General features: G+C 38.4%; 1 protein-coding gene across 7 annotated transcripts in view; it reads left to right on the forward strand.

Moving 5' to 3' along the window:
- pcm1 (pericentriolar material 1) overlaps nucleotides 1-20,255 on the forward strand; it is a 149,608-nt gene that overhangs the window by 36,269 nt on the left and 93,084 nt on the right. For all 7 annotated transcript variants that reach the window (XM_043689917.2, XM_087988539.1, XM_043689942.2 and 4 more), the window contains 6 exons: nucleotides 381-558; nucleotides 2,541-2,650; nucleotides 3,093-3,303; nucleotides 6,735-6,924; nucleotides 9,866-10,048; nucleotides 18,821-19,005. In XM_043689917.2, the coding sequence (XP_043545852.1) occupies nucleotides 381-558; nucleotides 2,541-2,650; nucleotides 3,093-3,303; nucleotides 6,735-6,924; nucleotides 9,866-10,048; nucleotides 18,821-19,005 (1,057 nt within the window). The remainder of the gene's footprint in view (nucleotides 1-380; nucleotides 559-2,540; nucleotides 2,651-3,092; nucleotides 3,304-6,734; nucleotides 6,925-9,865; nucleotides 10,049-18,820; nucleotides 19,006-20,255) is intronic.

Below are 20,255 nucleotides of genomic sequence, written 5' to 3' on the forward strand. Positions count from 1 at the left end.
CTCTACTTTCAAGGAGCAATGAACTTGCACTCCAAGGTCCCTTTGTTCAGCAACACTCCTTATACACTTAATGGTAAAGTCCTAAGTTCTGCTGAGATTTGTTTTCCCAAAATGCAGCATCTTGCATTTATTTAAATTAAACTCCATTTGCCACTTCTCAACCCATTGGCCCATCTGATCAAGCTCCTGTTGTAATCTGAGGTAACCTTCTTCATTGTCCAGTGCACCTCCAATTTTGGCATTGTCTGCAAACTTACTAACTATACCTCTTATGTTCAGATCCAAATACCTCTTATGCCATAAGGGCTCATGAATGTTTCGCGTGTCTTGTAGATTAACCTACTTTTTAAAGTAATTGCAGATTTTCATGTCATCTTCAGGAAGATGATCAGCATCGGAACGCAAAAGAAGAATTGGAAAATTTGAAAAAGCAACATGAACTTTTGAAGAGAATGTTAGAACAACAAGAACAGTTAAAGACACTTCAAGGAAGACAGGCAGCACTTCTGGCACTGCAGCATAAAGCAGAACAGACTATAGTTGGAATGGAAGAATCTGGTATACCACACATTTATGTACAATAGCATGCACGTTTGATTTGTCGTGGCATATTTAACATGTTTGAGATGATCATATTGCAGTAACTTTTGAGGAAGGAGGACTGTGTATCACTGATTTCTGTCTTGTCCTTTCCTGATTCAGGTTGTCCCTCATTGGCCTGATGTATTGAATTTTGCTTGATGATGTGGACTTAGTGAAGGAAGGATATAAAGAAAGAAATAGGAAAGTAAAGCTTTTCCTCAAATGTGGCAGATTTAGAACTGACTTTGAGAGAGGAAAGAGGACTTGTTGGTTTAATTTCATACTTGCTTCAGTTCTGATTATTAAAAACTTAATAACAGAAAGTACTTTTTGTGGTGCTAGTTCTATATTCAATTGATGAAGCAAGTAGAGTACAGCATCTCTTTACATATGATGTTAGGATATTTGGCTACTGTTCATCAGATTTTATGGTTCTGTTGCTTGGAACTAAAATGATTGGTTATGTTCAATGCATTAGTCAAACTTGGTTGAAATCAGGCAACTGAAATTGATGGAATGAGAATTGGGTTCACTGAGCAGAGAAGATTTGGATGGGCATTGCACTAGCTAGACCTAAGTGTCCTAGAATTTAGAAGAAAAAACGATCGCATTTTTGGATGATGTTATTCCAGTGTAGATGGAAGTTGAACGTGGAGACCTTGCTGAAATCCATTGCAGCAGACTTGAAACGAATTGCCAAAAAATTGAAGTTTCCCCTGGACAATTTCTCTACCATAGGTACCCTCCAAAAGTATCTATTTAACTTCAAGATTCATGAGGGTTCCGATGAAATTAAATCAGTAGTTATTCCAGAAAGATTAAACTATTAAGTACATAGAAAATTTCATCATCTAACTCCTGAATATCTAATCAAATGACCTCAAACTTCACACTCACATTGCTAAGCTATACCACCCCCAGTCCACTTACACTTCCCAAACCCTGTAATGCTATTTAGCCACTCTAGACTCACTATTCCTCAAGTCTTTGGTTTCCCTCCTACCCCACCCTCCATGGACCTGTCCTTCCGTCCCCTCCTCTGAACCCAAACTGCCTACCTGGGACCCCTTACTCAGGTCCTAATCTCCCTTGCCTGACCTGCCACTAGAACCATAACATGAAAAATGTACTAATGTTTCCTGCCCCTTGACAGATGTGGTACTCCACAACCACCCACTCTGACCTGCCCTAATTACTGCATCACTTACCTGGTCCAGTTGCCACCTGTGCCTACCCCTACTTGTCATCCTACATACCTGTGTGGAAACATTGCATATAAAATGTCATATACTGGCTAAATTTGGCAATTGGTTAAAAAGTCAGTATGTAATTTAGACTAAAGTAAGGAAAGGGTAGTTGACCTGTCATTTATGTTGTACTTCACTAAAACTTGAAGAGAACCCAAGAGTCTTATAATTCCTGATAGTTATTGCAGCTTACCCTGTTATCCAGAAACTTGCTGAGATAACTTCCAAATGATTGTATTAAACTATACCATGGTATGTTTTGAATTTTCCCAAAGGATAACTTAAAAGGAACTACTTGCAAACAATTCCCTTCAAAAACAGTTGTTTCATTTATAATTCCTAATATATTGGTCAATCTAATCTTCAGTTCAAAAGCCTGAGATTTTGAAGCTTGTAGCAACTTTAGATGAGACCAAGACATAATTTCTTATAACAATTTGAATTTCCTTGTTAGGCCAGATATTGTCTAGTGGCTGCACTTGAGTAGAGGAATAATACGATACTTTGTGATATAGCCCCTTTTCACGGGTCTTGATCAAAAAATTGAATGAAGTGCAGATGATTGACTAAATTTCATGCTGTCTAGTAGTTAGTGTTTTGTGCTGAAAAGTTATATAAACTAGCACTAATACAAAGTTGTATTGTGAAACAAAACCCTTAAATATACTTTGGATGCAAAATACTGTTGATTTTTGTTTTGTTACCTAATAGTTGTAACTGAGACAACTGGTAGTGTCTCGGGACTAAGCTTAACATCCGAGCTCAATGAAGAACTGAATGATTTGATCCAGAGATTCCACAACCAGCTCCAGAACTCCCAGGTATGGAATCTCATAATGATAAATTATCATTGCCAGAAGGCTGAGATTTTTTTCAAAGTTGTACACAACTTTATGCTACCATCTTTAGTTTATTCTGGGAAACTGGAGAAGGGACTTAGTAGCTGGGGAAATGACGGGAAAACAGGTGTGGTGGTAAAGGATGATGGACAGGTGAGATAGCTGCAGAAAGGCAGAACAAGATGGAGGAGTTGAACAAAAGATTGGGGGGCTCTTGTGGAAAAAGATTGATGGAGAGAGAAGGTGAAAGGCCTGGTGATGTGAAGGTGAGATCAACTGATGAAAGCTGCAGAAAGCGAGAGGCAGATGTAACTTTTATTTTAAGCTGATGTAATGTTCTTAATAAGTTTTACAACACCTTTGCAATTTGCTTCTGTTGAAATTATTCATGCTCTAGTCAATATGCGTTGTTTTGCAACTACAGTCAGTCCCTGACAACAGGAGACAAGCAGAAAGTCTGTCACTGACACAAGAGGTTTCCAGGAGCAGAGGTTCCTCTACATCAGACCACTTGTCAGAACAAAAAGTCCAGCTGGTTAATAAGCTGAAAGTTTTGCAAGGCAAGAAGGAGAGAATGGATAAACTACTTGATGAATTGCATATACTCAGAGACCAGCATGTTAACAATAGTTCCAGTAAGTGCCAAGATTACCATTTGGACAATGTGATTGCAAATGCAAGACAGATGATCTATGATGCTAAATGTCATTAAAATGTTTTTATATCCTGAGTTATATATTTAAATATTGGGACCAGCTTATGGCATTTCTGGCTTCATAAATAAGAGGCATAGACTAACAAACCAAGGAAGTTACAGTGAACGTTGGTAGAACTTTGGCTGGAGTTTTGTGTCTGGTTTTGGGTACCACTCTTCAGAGAGGATATGGCTGCAGAGAAGATTAAGTAGAATGGTTTCACAGATAAGAATTGTTAGTTATGTGGGTAGATGGAAAAAGGGTCCTTTTTCTCATGTTTGAGAGAAGAATTGATTGGTGTTCCAAATCATAATGGATCCATTCAGAATGATTAGAGAGAAACTATTCCATTGGCATTAGGGCCAGGAATCAGAGGAGATAAATTTAAGATAATTGAAGAAGCAATCATGTCATAAGAAAAGCTTGTTTTGCTGCAAGTAGTATGGATTTGGAATGCTTTGTTTGAGAGCATGGTCGAGGCAGATTCTGTCGTGACTTTAAAAAGAGAATTGGCTAAGTGCCTATAATTTTAAAAAGTTGCAGGGCTCTGGGAAAGGATGGGATAGTGGGACTAGTTTAATTGCCCTTGCAGAGTTGGCAAGGACTTGATTGGCAGAATGTCTTCTTTGAGGAGAAAGTGAGGTCTGCAGATGCTGGAGATCAGAGCTGAAGGGCTTATGCCCGAAACGTCGATTCTCCTGTTCCTTGGATGCTGCCTGACCTGCTGTGCTTTACCAGCAACACATTTTCAGCTCAGAATGTCTTCTTTCCCCACTGTAAAATCAATCTATGATTACTTCATTCCAGCTCTGAAGTATCAGATTGTTTGACACAAATGTGGTTATTGATTATTTGTTGAAACTACAGTCCATGTCACATCAATTCCAATTCATCTAACGCCAGTGTGCACATTGATTTAATTTGATTTTCAATTTCCAGATTCCTTAAATCCTCCCTATTTATAATCTGTTTGAATCCCACCCTAGTGCAGTCTCTGCTTGTTTGATCATGATCTTTGATTGTGCAGCCCTGTCTTCACACACCTGCTTGTGACTATTTCTTGAAGCCTACTGGCTGAAAACATTCTCTTATTTCAAATCTATCATTTTGCTTTCCTTCAACATCCACGGTTCATAGAATATGATTATATTATATCCTGCTCCGCCATATAATAAGCTCATAACTGATCTATTTTTGTTCGAATTCCACATTCCTGTCTATCCCAATAAAGTTTGATCCCATTGCATTACAAAAATCTTTCCTTCTGTTTTGAAAGGCTGTATTTGCTGACACTAAGAAGTATGCATAGTAGCAGTGAAATCTGAAATAAATTGAAATTAAGGATGATAAACACTGACCAAGCTCTTAAAAGTGAAAAAATTAGACAGATGAAGAGAAAACCACTCTCTTAAAAGACATTTTTATTAATTTTAAAAATTCGCTTTATTTTAGGAAGTGACCACGTGCAGCTGGGATTTAGCATTAGTTGGTTGGTGTGAGTAAACCATTTAATTGTGAAAATATTCAGTGACACCACTTCCACTGCCTTCTGAGGCCAAGTGTTCCAAAGTTGCACAACCTTCACAAGAAAAACGTTCCCAATTCTCTGTCTGAGAAGCATGACCCCTTATTTTAAAACTGTGATCCCTAGTTTTGGACTCACCAACTCCTTCTCATACCTTATCAACACTACCTAAATTCATTAATTCTCGGACCACTTCCTTAAGTACTCTGAGATGTAAATTCTTGTGCCCTAGGGATTTATCAGCCTTTAATCCCATCAATTTTCCCAACACTGTTTCCCTACTAATACTCATTTCCTTCCGTTTCTCCTTCTCAATATTTTTGAGATGTTATTTGTCTTCATTGTGAAGACGGAAGCAATCCTTTATTAATGGGGCTAGCCCTCCCCCTTCACCTAGTTTTTTATTCTGCTTGAATGTCATGTATCCCTCAATATTCAGGACCCAGTCCTTATGCTGTAGCCACTTGTCTAGAATGTCTATCAGATCATATTTACTTCAATGTGTGCAATCAAATCGCTTGATTTATGAATAATAGACGCATTCAGAAATTTAGTTTTTGTCTTTTTGTTGTCTTTCAAGTATCTAGCTTTTGATTAATGAGGCATTCTGTGGTTCTTTATTCTCTGCTCCTTCCTATCATTCATATAGACTGCTGTTGTGCAGCTTTTGGTGGGTCCTCAGAGGTTTGGGAGAGGATAGGAGATCAGGATGCGGGTTGCGTTAAGAGATTGGGATGGTAACGGCAGGGAGGGAGGTCAAGAGGATCAATGGAGGGTGGAAGAGTGCAGAGGTCAGGGTGTAGATCAGATCAGATCAGGACAGGACAGGAGAGAGAGAGAGAGAGCCAGTGAGGAGTGTGCAGAGTGTCTCCCTTACCCCTCACTCCACTAGTTTCTGTGACCTCTGCATGCTCTCTCCTGAGTTAATTAGTTCACAAAATATTGGTTTTAGCACCATTCAAATGTACATAGTCTCAACAGTACAATCCCCACTTGCTCAGTACTGGAACCCATTTCTTCCACACCAGTCCTTGAACCACATTTTGATCTCTTTAATATTCTGTACTTTCTGCCAATTTGAGCGTGAGATTACATCTGTTTGAGTAGACAAGATGACATTTGGCCAAATCTGCCTTGGATAGTTTCTCAAAAGAACTATCCAATTAGCTGTATCCTTGTATTTTTAAGAGAGACCCATGCAAATGTTTGTGCTTTGTGTAAAATCATATCAGTTGACTGAAAAATGAATTATTAGCTTGTTAAAAATAATCTAGTGTTGTTTTGAACCAGAGAACAAACACCATGTGTCAAGTGGATGATCCAGGGGCAAGTTTTAAATTTAAGTGTGAAGTTGCTTTGGTTTGAGTTGAGGAGTTTGTTCTCCCGTTCAAAGGTTGTGAATCTTGGAAATGTTGCACACCAGAGAGCTGTGGAAGCTCAAATAACTGACTATGTTTAAATTAGAGATTGGTATTTAGAAATATGTCAGTGACATAAAGGAGCTGGTGTGCAATTAAGGCATTGAAGTGGATGATCAGCCATGATTGTATTGAATGACTGAATATTTGAGATGGATTGAATGGCTAACTCCTGTTCCTGTGTTCCTAATTAGTGCATCACTCCATTTGTCTTATGTTTTCAATGTCAAACTTTCAGGTCTTGGTTAAATGCTTATTTCTTTGTGACTGTTCAAGGAGCTCAGCATGTATGAAATATATAAATTTTATCACTGATGTTTAAGTCAGTAAGATCATATCACTGTACCTTTATGGTAAAGTTAGTTGGTTAATGTAATGACAGCTATGTTGAAGGTAATTAAAAACTAAATTTTGGTCTTGCTTTCTAGTTTCCTCCAGTGTTCCTGCTGTACCTTGCTCATCTCACAAGAGTGATCAAAGAAGTTGTCTTTCTGCACCAGCAGAAGCTGGCGCTGCCATCAACAGGGAACCCAGTAGCTTGGCCTCCTCAGCATGCATTTTGGAGTCACAGCATGAGAATGATGCACAAGATAATTCTAATCCTAGGAAGAAGTTAAAGTATGATTCAAAACCAGATTTTAAAATCAATCTATACTTCAGCATAATCCTATATCCATGGTTACAGCAGGCGATCCATACAAGTGCTCAGGGTTTCATTTATTTCTTGAGAGTTGTCATTAAAGTTTGCAATTAAGAACATAAGTCTAAAACATATATTTGCCCTTTTCCTCAATTTTGGTTTATTAAAACTATGTGAGAGGATGGACTTTGAATCCCTATTGTTTGGGATGAAGTTAATTAATTAAGAATGGGAAACCTGATGTGCCACAAATGCATCTGCTGGCATTTTTAATTGTGTCATTTTTATGGGTTTGCAAAGAACCACTGCCAACAGGTAATTGGTGATTGTCATATGTATTTTGGTAACTTTTAAATTTTACAATGGGTTTCCCAGGGATTGGTAAACCTAGCAAAATTTCATGGAAGAAACAGGTAGATGTGACATCTATGTTTTATTTTTAATTGCATTGCCTTTCGGTAATGAAGAGCATCATGCTAATCTCAGATCTACCAGCTAGTGTTTTCCAAGTTGTTTGACATTCACCAACTGTTCTTGGCTGCGGCTTTCTGGCAGCATGTCAATTTGTCCAGCTGTCAGACAGGGAACGGAGTAAAATCATTATGACATAATATAAACGTCAACAGTTCGCACCGGAACAGTTTGTATGCAGATCATGAAACCGTTCTAAACTAATCCCATCTGCTTGCACTTGATCCTTATCCTTCTATTCTCTGTCTATTTATGTGTTTGTCTAAATGCCTCTTTTGATCTGCTTCTACCACCTCTCAGGCACTACCACTCTGTGTAAAAACAACTTGCCTTGCACATCCCTCTGTAAACTTTCTTCCTTCTCACCCTAATATTTGATATTTCCACCTGGGAAAAAGACTCCCACTATCTGCCCTATCCATGCCCCTCATATTTTACTTACCTCCAGCAGATTGCCTTTAGCATCCAACACTAGTGAAAATAATCCTAGTTTGTCCAACCTCTCCTCAGAGCTAATGCACTTCATTCCAGGCCACATCCTGATAAACCAGTGGCAACCAGAACAGCACACAATACACCAAATGTGAGCTAACTAAAATCTTGTACAACTGCAATGTGACTTATCAACTTCTATACGCCAATGTCCTGACTGACACTACTTTAGATGTTGCTGACTTACAGTCTGGAACAAGTGACAGTTTCAGTAATTTAATTTTTTTACTGAAATAGAATTTAACTCCTTTTTAATAAAGAAAAAGTAAAGGTTTAAGCTTTCACTCAAATTCTTAGCAAAAACTTTTCATTGCAAGGTGTGACACTGATTTTGCATATACTATATAACAAAATCTTGGTTTATTGTCTACTTCCTTGCAAACTGCCAGTTAGGTTTGTTGAGTTGGAGTTTATTCAATGTGCTCCCACACTTTTGCCTGCACTGCAGTGCCATTGACTGGAAAATGCAAAAGACAAAAGAGCAATTCCTTTCTTTAGAACAGCAATATTGCATCTGGTTAATTCCCCATCTTATCTAAAGCTCAGATTAGAGCACAAATGGAAAACCTGCTTGGTAACACTTGGGCATTATGCTACACCAGGAGCTAAGATATTAAATGATGTTTTGAGATGTGTGAAAGCAACCTTTAATGGTTTTTATGGAAAGAAATCTGAGCAAATAATAATATTCAAAAACTATGACTAACAATATAATAAATTATTTTTTATTGTGAAAGGAACTCTTAGCTAATGTCTTTTATTGGAAGTATATACCATTCAATGCATCTCCTGTAAATTACATTAGAAGATGTTTGTAGCTCTTGACTGCTTAGAATTCATCCTCCAAGTAGCTGGGCCAAACAACATAATATGATTCCAAGTTCACTGATCTAATCTTTGGTGTAGATAGTGGTACAGTTGGCCTCTCTGCCCCTGCTTAGTGGAAGAAAGGTTATTCTGACTTTCCAATGTAAACACTATCCAGTGCTGAACTATGTACATAGAATGAACAAAACGCTCACTCATGTGGTCCCAGGCTGAATAATCTGTTGACATGCCAAATGTAGTATAATGGAGGTTAGTGATTCCCATAACTCTTTCTATGGAAAGGTATCAATGCCTTCAGGAGAGGTGAGAGAAAATAAGAGGAAAATATATTTGTATCAAAAGTTGTGTCCAAATAAAATTTATCAGATTGAGCAATTTCACATTTTATTGTATTTTTTTTTCCAATAACTTAAACTGTGGTAACAAGTGAAAACTTGACATTATTCAAATAATAGAATGTATGCACATTGCTGTTGTTACAGAATTTTAAGTGAGCAGACTCAAGCAAAAAGTTACATTTGAAATTAATGTTAATTAAATGTGAAAAGTTATGTTATTTTCTATTTTATATCATTGCAGTGGATTTCATTGTTGAAATTTATGGTTTACTCATTGAGAGCATATCCTAAAAGTATATTTTGGAATTAATTTATTTGACATTTGGAACAATGATAAAACACTGTGAGAACTCTGCATTATTTTTCAGAATTCTGTGTTGATACAGTACTGTTCACTATATTAAATTAAGTGTATGATAAATTTTATTATTTGGAATTAACTACACTTAACATATTTAAGTTTCTCCCCCTCTGTTGTTAAGGGATTAACTGATTTTGAGGTGAGGATTCCATGATTTAATGGAAGACTCTGCAATATACCAACTCATGAATTTCATTGGTACCTGAATTTGGAACAGGGTCATATTTTAACAGCAGTCTCTCATATAGCTCAACTTCCAATTCAGCCATGAAGTTACAGCTTTTGGCAGAATAAGTCGGTTGATAATGTCATTATTTTATCTATTTCTCTTTGGTAGCTTGGGTTTATCATTCCAAGCTCTACTTTTTTTTTCTAAAACTGTTTTAAATCAAATTGGCATGATGAACTGTTTGAAACTCCTTTCCTTAGAAAACTCAAGGAAGTTCACAAGAGGCTAAATGAATTGCGTGAATTGATTGATTATTATCAGCAAACTTCTGACATGATGACTGATGCGGTCAATGAGCATACAAACGAAGATGATAATGAGACTGAGGAAGAATCTTTGTATTACTCTGACCAGGGGAATCCAGAAACAGTCACAAACATCAGGTGAGAATAAGTAAGCAGTGGGATAAATATTTTTTGTTATTTTGCTGAAGTGATAAAGAACAGAAGAACTCAATGTGTGGATTTATCAGTAGTTTAGAAGATTATGATGTGATAAGTATTGTTTGTTCATGATTTAATATGGATATGAAAATTGTTGGAGGCCTGCTTTTATTCCTCATCCCAAATTGCCCTTGAGTTTTCCTATTTTCTGTGGTGTTGGTGAACTGCCTCCTTGAACTGCTGTTGTCCCTGTGCCTCAAGGTCTGCAAACAGTTCAAGAAGTTGAAAAGTATAGCGTTGGAAATGTACAGCAGGTCAGGCAGCATCCTTGGAGCAGGAGGATCGACTTTTCGGACATAAACCCTTCATCAGGAATGTTAATGAAGGGCTTATGCCAGAACCGTTGATCCTCTTGCTTCTCAGATGCTGCCTGGCCTGCTGTGCTTTCCCAGGGCCACACTTTTCGACCCTGACCTCCAGCATCTGCAGTCCTCACTTTCTCATTAAGAGTTCAAGAAGGCAGCTTGCCATCACTTTCTCCTAGAGATGGGTAATGAATGCAGTCGTAGTCAGTGGAGTCCACATCCCATGAGCAAATATACTCAAAACATTAGGTATGCTGTCTGTACAGCAGTTCCAGGGATATGACCCAGCCATAATTATGGTTCCATGTCAGAATGTATGTGGCTTGGAGGGCAGCTTGCTGCTGTTGGCTGTCTGATGCATTATTGCTCGTGTCCTTCTAGGTGTTAGTAGTGTTGGTGATGCATCTTCTGGATGGTACTCTCTGCAGCCACTGTGTGTACCAGTAGTGGAGGGATTAAATGTTCAGTGTGGTGGATGAGTTGCCAGTCAGAAGGGCTGCTTTTCCCTGTGTTGTCAAGTTTATTGAGTATTATGGACACTGAGACCAAAACAAATACGAACACGATAAGGCCTTTTGACTTTTCCAGCCTGCTTTGCCATTTAGTAGGGTCTTAGCTGAACCAACATTCCCCACATCAACTTTACATCCCCATAACCTTTGATTCCACTACAGGTCAAAAATCTTTCTATCTCAGCCATAAATATATGCAAGCTGTCCCACAGCCCTCTGTGGTATGGAGTTCCAAAGACACTCCACTCCCTGAGAGACAAAAATCCTTCTCATCTCCGTTTTAAATTAGCGCCCCTCAATTCTGAGATTATGCTCTCTGATCCGAGAATCTCCCATGAGGGGAAACCTCCTCTCAGTGTTTACCCTGTCAAGTCCCTGAAGAATCCTATATGTTTCAATAAGATCACCTCTCATTCTCTAAATTCTAGTGAATAAAGTCCCAAAGTGTTTAGCCTTTGCTCATAAGACAATCCCTCCATATCAAGGATCGTCGTAATGTATCTTCTCTGAACTGCGTCCAATTAAAGATGTATACTTTTAAATAAATGGATCAAAACTACTGTCAGTACTTGAGATACGGTCTCACCAGCACCTTTTACAATTGCAATAATAAGGACATAAGAGTAGGCCATCAGGTACTTGAGCCTGCTCTACCATTCAATAAGATCGTGCATGATCTTTTTGTGGCCTGAACTCCACTTACCTTCCCTAATTCCTTCACTGTTCAAAAAATTATCTACCTTGGCTTTAAAAGCATTTACTGAGGAAGCCTCAACCACTTCAGTGGGCAGGGAATTCCATCGATTTATAACCCTCTGAGTGAAGATGTTCCTTCTCAATTCAGTCCTAAATCTACTATCCCTAATTTTGAGGCCATGCCCTCTTGTCCTAGTTTCATCCGCCAGTGGAAAAATCCTCTCTGCTTCTATCTTATCTATTCTGCTCATAATTTTATATGTATCTGTAAGATTCCCCCCCTCACTCTTCTAAATTCCAATAATATAATCCCAGTCTACTCTGTCCTCATAGTGCCCTTCTAGTGCCAGTACATTCTTTCTCAAGGAGGCTAAAACTGCTAATAGTACTCCAATGTGGCCTCTTCAGCACCTTATACAGCTGCAACATAACCTCTCTGCTTTTCAACTCCATCCCTTTAGCAATGAAGGACAAAATTCCATTTGCCTTCTTGATTACCCGTTGCACCTGCAGACCAACCTTCAGTGACACATGAAGAAAGATACACAGCTCCCTCTGCAGAGCAGCGTGCTGCAATTTCTTGCCATTCGGGTAATAGTCCTTTTTATTGTTATCCTATCAAAATGGATGACTTCACATTTATTAACATTGTACTCCATCTGCCAGAACTTTGCCCACTCACTGAAGCTATCTTTATCCCTCTGCAAAGTTTCACAGTCTTCTGCACACTTTGCTCTACCACTCATCTTGGTGTCCTCCACAAATTTTGACAGACTACACGTGGTCCCCAACTCCAAATCATCTATGTAAATTGTGAATAATTGCAGTCCCAACACCGATCCCTGAGGCACACCACCAGTCACTGATTGTCAACCAGAATAGCACTCATTTATTCCTGCTATTTCCTTCCAATTGGTTAACCAATCCTCTATCCATGCTAATACATTTCCCGTAATGTCTTGCATTCTTATCTTATGCGGCCACCTTTTGTGTGGCACCGTGTTGAATGCCTTTTGCAAATCTAGATACACCACCGACTAGGCCCCTGTTGTCCACTGTGTTTGTAATTTCATAAAATTCCAAATAATTATTTCCAGGTGCTCACCTACCTTTGTCTCTATGTCCAATTACTGGCACCGTGAAGACCAACACAAAATACCTATTCAGTGCCTCAGCCATTTCCGCATATACCATTACTAAATTACCCGTCTCATCCTCTGAAGGACCAATGTTTACTTGAGCCACTTTTTTTTGTTTTATATATTTATGGAAACCTTTGCTACCTTTCTTTATATTCTGAGCTAATCTTTTCTCATAATCTAGATTACTTTTCTTTATAGCACTTCTTGCGGCTTTCTGTTTACTTTTACATCTTTCCCAACCTTCTAGTTTCCTGCTGATGTTGGCCACTTTGTATATCTTCCCTTTCAATTTTATAGCCTCCCTTATTTCCTTAGACACTCATGGCAGATTATCCCTTTTCCTACACTCTTTCCTTTTCAGTAGGATATACTTTTGCTGATAACTTCGAAAAAATTGCTTTGAAAGTCATCCACTGTTTGTTAACTGTCCCACCATTGAACCTTTGCTTCCAGTCTTCCCTCATCCTGTTGTAGTCTCCCTTGTTTAAGCACGGATCCTAGTATTGGATTTTATTTTCGCACTTTCCATCTAAATTCTAAATTCAATCATACTGTGATCACTCCTTCCAAGCGGATCCTGAACTCTGACATCATTAATTATTTCTGTCTCATTATACAGGACCAAATCTAGGATAGCCTGCTGTTTCGTTGGCTCCATTACATGCTAGTCAAGAAAACTATCGAGGATTCTTTGAATGAACTCCTCCTCAAGGCTACTCTGACCGAGCTGGTTCGACCAATTGATATGTAGATTAAAATCTCTAAAGAGAATTGCCCTACTGTTTTTTTGGGCATTAGTTATTTCTTTGTTTATTGTCTGCCCCAATGTGGTGATATTATTTGGTGGCCTATAGACTACAAGTGTCAGTGACTTTTTCTTCTGAGAATTTCTAATTTCCACCCAAATGGATTTGACTTTACTCTTCATAGAACTCATATCATCTCTCTCCAGCGCCCTTATGTTGTCCTTAAATATCAGAGCTATACCACAACCCCCTTACCTCCCGGTCTGTCCTTCTGAATAGTTTGGTACCCCTGGATATTAAACTCCCAGTTGTGACCATCCTGCAATTGTGTCTCTACAATGGCTGCGCAATCATGTTCGTTTGTGATGATTTGTGCCGTTAACTCATTCATCTTGTTACGAATGCCAAGAGTGTTCAGATAAAGTGCCCTTATGCCCTCTTTATGAATTCCAATGTCTCCAATAATAGTATCTCCTGAGGTATCCTTCCTTTTTTACTTCTTTCGTAGTCTGCCATGTAGTTAAATCTCCAGCACATGTGCTAACTGGCTGCTTTCCTTTTTAGTTGCCACCATACTTTGTTGTATTCCCCTTTCCCTTCCTCCTGACTTCCTACTCTTATGCCATTGGAAATAAGGGCCACATTTTCATCAGCCTTCCTGATTACATATTGCATCTATGTGCTAGCTTTGAGTTTCATGTACAGGTCCCTCTGTGTTGCAGCTTACTGCAGTTTTTTCCATTTTAAATAGTACTGTGCTCTTTAGTTCTCCTTTCCAAATTAAATATCTTCACACTTTGACATGATACTCTATTTCCCAATTCTTTACCAACTTACTTAGCCTATCAATATTTCTGTGCAAACTGTTTCATCACATTATTGATTCATGCGCTATAGATGGCAGTCCATCTTGGCCAGTCAAAGAAGGTGTGTCATGAGTTGAGTTCTTGCCTTATATTTCCTAACCTCTGACCTGCTCTTGTCACCGCATTTTTTATGTGACTGGTGCAATTCAGTTTTTGGTCAGTGGTAAACTACAGGATATTGACAGTAAAAGGGAGGGAGGATCAGTGCTGGTCCATTGCATGTCAAGGACGAGGTTGAATTCTCTCTTGCTGGAAATGGTCATTGCCAGCATTTGTGTCGCATGTAACTTATCAGTCTAAATCTGAATATTGACCAGGTATTGCTGCACAGGTAGGTACTGCTTCCATATCTGAGAACTTACGGATGGTACTGTACTTTATGAACAGCAGCAGGTATCCCCACTTCTGACTTAGTTGAAGAGAGGTAATTCATGAAACAGTTGAAGATGGTTGGGACTAGAACGCTGTCTGAGGACTGTGAAGGTTCTTATGGTGCAACGCTAAGAGCCCCTACCTCTATGAGAGAAGGTCCAGGTTCAAGTCCCAACTGCCCCAGACATGTATCATAACATATCTGAACAAGTTGATTAAATATCTACTCTGAAGATTAACAGAGAGGAAGATAGTCCTGATTGTGGATATTCTGGGATTGGGATGACACACATCCAACAATCATGACTATCTTCCTCTCTGCTCTGCATAATTCCAACCCATTGATTAACTATTGACAAATTGTCCCATTGATTTCAGTTTTGATGGGCTTCTTGAAGCCATGCTCAAGTGCTGACAAAGATGGTCTCTTATCTTACACCTGGAGTTGAGCTCTTTTGTCTGTGTTTAGACACTAGTTGTTTTGACCTTAGAGCTGAGTGGTGCTGGTGTGACTCACTGTTTGCATTGTGTTTGAATTTGTACAAGCTAGTATATTTAATCATGTTATTTGTATAACCAGTAAGCTTTAAAAACTTGAAAAGTAAGAAGGTTTATTAATATCATGTTTTAGATGAGCAGTCGTTCAACTTTGTGACCTAGCTTTGGATCCAGTACAGGGTGATGCAATGAAACTCTGCTGTTGTCGCATGGTTTGAAAAAATGTTTCTGATTAGCACTAACCTTATAATGATCTGAGTGGTTCAAGAATGGCTGTGGAAACTGTCATCTGTTCAAAGCAACAGTCATTGTTTGAGGCTACCTTACATTTTTGGAGCAGTTTAAACAGCTTTGCTTTGTGTTTGGCTGTATCTCACCTGGAAGTGTTGCCCAACACTTCTGCTGGAAATAGCATTGTACAGTTTGCCAGTACTGTTGCTGCTTTGAGCACAAAGCATAAATAAAAAATAAATTCTAATTGTGAATGTTTTTTGAGGCTATGTCCGTATGAATTATTTCAAGACACGTATTGAATCTGATGTTCATGATTTTTCAAAGTGAAGAACTAGAACTAGTTATATAACTTCTGCATCATTCTGCAAGAGGTGGAGAAATTCATTTAAGGGAATGGAGTTCTTTGGAGCAGTAGCATGTCAAGAAGTATTTTCATTGAAGAAATTGTAGGTGTTGCTAGGTTTGCAAGAGATATACTTGGAAAACCAGTCTCTCGAGATAGAAATAAGTCTTTTGGGGAAGAGTGAGATAGACCACACAGAGTTGAAAATGTGAAGGAAACTTACTTCAAATCTGTTGTTCAGGATAATAGCACAAAACAGCCTTGGCACATGTATTACTATAATGGCTAAAAGTGGGAGGTTGATTAGCATATGAGCAAAATGATCCATGTTTCATATGGAAAAACTGACATAGCAAAATGAAATTCATACTCTTTCTGCTGTACTATATATATTGAGTTGAAAGAAATGTTCAATCTGCAAACAAGTTCAGCTCAGTAAATATCAGTGAAAATGCGTGGGGGTTGGTTGAGCCATTATTTGTGGAAGAATTGGAGAGTTTCCAGGCTGGAGTATGAAAACAAATTTGCAGTAAGAAAATTTAGTGTATGAAAACAAAATTGTATGTAAACAACAACAACCTAAATTTTAGTATTCCATCAGATGCAGAATGTCAGAACTGTTGACATTAATCAAACTGAGGTGATGACAGCCTTGCTGATCTGCATTAGAGGAAGAGGAATGCTAGACATCCTAGGGAAAATATTTAATGAATTGGGAATAGGATTCCATAAAATGATGTTTGCAAGATAACAGTCACGGGAAAGATAAAGTGTGATAAATCCTTGAGGTCAGCTAGTTTCTACTCCAGAGTTTTAAAAGAAGTTGTTTGAAAAATTGCAGAAGACGACAATTTCCTGAATCAACAGAACTTTAGAACAATTGGTTTAGGTTGAATAATTGCACATATCACACCATTATTTCCAAACAATCACAGATCAAAATCAGTTTATTTCAGGCCAGTTTGTTTAATCGTTTTTGCTAGAGTTCATCATAGAGAATAAGATAACTGTGTACATTGATTTTTTTTTAATGGCGAAACAAACTGTGTTAGGATAATTTGTTTTTTAGTTGATATAAGGGATATGACTGTCTCTTGAATGCTTGCATTTGTGACTATTCCTAATTACTTTTGGATAAGTAATCAAATAGGCCAATGAAATGCTGATATTAAATGTAGAGGATTAAAATAAATTAAAAGGGAATAGAAATTTTGCTTAAGCTATCTGAACCTTTGATCAAATCAGAATTGCAATATTGTGAACACCCCTGGTCACCACATCTTAAGAAGGATATTTTGGTTTGGAGGGAAAACTGCAAAGAATGACCTCAAAGACTCCCAAGCGTTGAACTGAGAGGAGAAATTATGCATGTGATACTTGGGTTGTATTCCCTGTAATTTTTAGAAGGTAAAAGAGTTATTTGGGTGAAGATTTCAAGACATGAATGGGACCAAAGAGGGTTATTTGTGTGAAATTATTTCCAACACTTGGGAAGTTTAAACCTTGGCTGCATAGTCAAAATAATTGGACACACAGCTTTCAACAGTGACTTAGGAAACAGTCTTTTCATGCTAAGAATGGTAGAAATTTGGAACTTGCGACTTCACTTGTTAATCGAAACATGTGATGGTAGATATTTGTAACCTAAAGGTCTTATGGGATGTGAGGCAATGGTGGGATTGTGGTGTTGGTTTATAATTAACCATGATCACAAGGAATAGTGGAGCAAGTTCAGCAGCTAAGTTGGCTAACTTGTTTTTGTGTTGTCAAGGTGAGAAATAGAGGAGTTTTATGTTATGTTGAAAATGAGGCCAGAAAACTAGAATCTGTTCCACTTTTTATCAGATGTAACTGCATAAAGACTGTATGACAGAGTTTAAAAAATAAATATAGAAATAAATTGATGAGTTGGGACAAGAATGGATGGAAATAGTTAATGAAGTTGAAGTCAGTGGTGGGAAGATCTCAAGACAAGCTGAAGTCAGCAATGATGAAGGAAGTGAAGGCTTAGTATTCATACATAGAGCCATGGCTCAGAGTCAAGCAGGAGCAGTTAAGAGAATGAGCATTAAGTCTTAACAATATGAAAGGTTTTCTATCCGTGAACAACCTTGACTCCTTTGTGTTGCAGATTTAGTGTTGCAAGCTCAGAGGAGACTTGATGAAGTGAATGAAATGCAGAGACTAACATGGTTGATATCCCACTCCTATCTATTATTTCTTTTATTCATTCATGGAATGAGGGTGTCACTGGCTAGTCTAGCAGTTATTGCCCATCCCTAATTGGCCATAAGGCAGTTTAAGAGTCAACCATATTGCTGAATCACATGTAGGCCAATGCAGGTAAGAATGGCAGTTTTTGTACCTGCACTACCATGTCTAAAAGGCATTAGTGAACCAGATGGGTTTTTCCAATAATCGACTCTCAATTCCAGATTTTTTTTAAAAAAAATTCAAATTTCACCATCTGCCATGGCAGAATTCGAACCTGCGTCCCCGGGATGTTGCCTGTGTCTTTGATTAATAGTCTAATGATAATACCACGAGGTTGTCATCTTCCTCAATAAAATGATCCAGAGATGAGAAGACCACTTGGAAAGATTGCACATTCTAAATAAATGTAAAAGTGTCAGATGTATGCAAAAAAGCCTTATGACTAACATAAACATCATTGGAAATTTGCAACAAAAAGGAATTTTAATAGTTTGAGGAGCTGTACCTATTGTAAAGCATCAATGCTTATTCATATATGTGGTCTGAACAATTGTACACAATTTCCTTTTAATGTCTCCCAACCCTTTTTGACAGGTGACAGGCATTATTATTTGGGATATGGAATATGTAATACTTTCATTCTGTAGTTTTTACGTTTGTTGTGGTTTTGATTAAAGTGGGTTTGAGCTTGATGATATATCTGAATAAATGTATCATTATAAAAATAGCTATTTAAGGCATTGTTTACACCTATATTTTAACAACTACTATGTAATTCCTGTAGAAACCCACAGAGGAGTAACTGGACAGATATCAGTGGCTCTTCCAGGATCGTGGCACAAAATAGAACCAGTTGCCGGAATGGGAGACTTCTGAACACAGAATGTGAAATCAACAATAGGCCAACAAATCTACAAACTTCAAAGATGCCACTTCCTTCAGATGAACCTCATGCGAGCTACACTGAGTGTAAGATCAAACATCTCTTGGAAGAATTCCATGTCCCTATGTGCTGTACCATTGATCCTTGTGTGAAGAAGTCTGCGTACAAAGAAATGATCTTGCTTTTCTAATTCCAAATTGTGTCAGTTTTAAAAAAATTAATATGGTTAGCGCATTTTGAATCTTAATATTGTAAGTTTTGAAGTGCACACAGTCAACCTGCTCATAATCAATCCGTTAGTTTCCTTGGTGCATAGAAATATCTTTTAAGTTTCATACTCTCACACCACAAATCACCATCTTGAGATGGTTGGGTTATCAAGCTCTAAAATGACTCATGGCATTAGGCTGGTTTGGTCTCATTGCATCTAGATCGTGGTACAAAGCTACTGATACTTGCAGCTTTGAAGCTGGTTTTGGCACATTTGTTCCATTAGTGGCTCAGTGGTTAGCACTGCTGCCTCACAGCACCAGAGTCCCAGGTTCGATTCCAGCCTTGGGTGACTGTCTGTGTGGAGTTTGCACATTCTCCCTTTGTCTGTGTGGTTTCCTCCAGGTGCTCTAGTTTCCTCCCACAGTGCAAAGATGTGCAGGTCAGGTGAATTGGCCATACTAAATTGACTAGTGTTAGGGGCACGAGTCAGAGGGGAATGGGACTGGGTGGGTTACTCTTCGGAGGGTTGGTGTGGACTTGTTGGGGTGAAGGGCCTGTTTCCATACTGTAGGGAATCTAATCTAATCTAATCTAAGTTGATGCTTTGCACTTATTGTTGTCGAAAATCATAGTATGAGTCATCAGGGACCACATTATGAGCCATGATTCTAGCTGGTGCCTTTCTATTTATCAGTCTTGTTGCTGAATTGCATCTATCAGATCATGAAAACAGAGACAGTTGTTGTCTGGTCTGAAAGCCAACATGTGTGCTTTGCTCCATTTGATCCACAATTCCTTCATCGCTGTGCGGGCAGTAAAATCAGAGCTGTTAATGGTACAGAAAGATTACCATTGGACTTGTTGAGTCCATGCCAGCTCTGTCCAGAGCAACCTAGTCAGTTCCACTGTGTGCTCACTCTCAATAGCCCTGAGAGACACCAGCTGGACACTGAATAAAAAATAAAAACTGCAAGGACTGTGAATACTGTAAATCAGAATCTAAAGCTTAAATTGCTGGTAAAGCTTCACAGGTCCGGCAGCATCTGTTGAGAGCAATCAGAGTTAACATTTCAGGTCGAGTGACCCTTCCTCAGTTCTAATGAATTGTGCCTCGTAAATAAAA

The sequence above is a fragment of the Chiloscyllium plagiosum genome, unplaced genomic scaffold, assembly GCF_037043375.1.
Source record: "Chiloscyllium plagiosum isolate Xiang-an unplaced genomic scaffold, Cpla_swu_hap1 HiC_scaffold_1, whole genome shotgun sequence".
In the NCBI taxonomy this organism is placed as follows: domain Eukaryota; kingdom Metazoa; phylum Chordata; class Chondrichthyes; order Orectolobiformes; family Hemiscylliidae; genus Chiloscyllium; species Chiloscyllium plagiosum.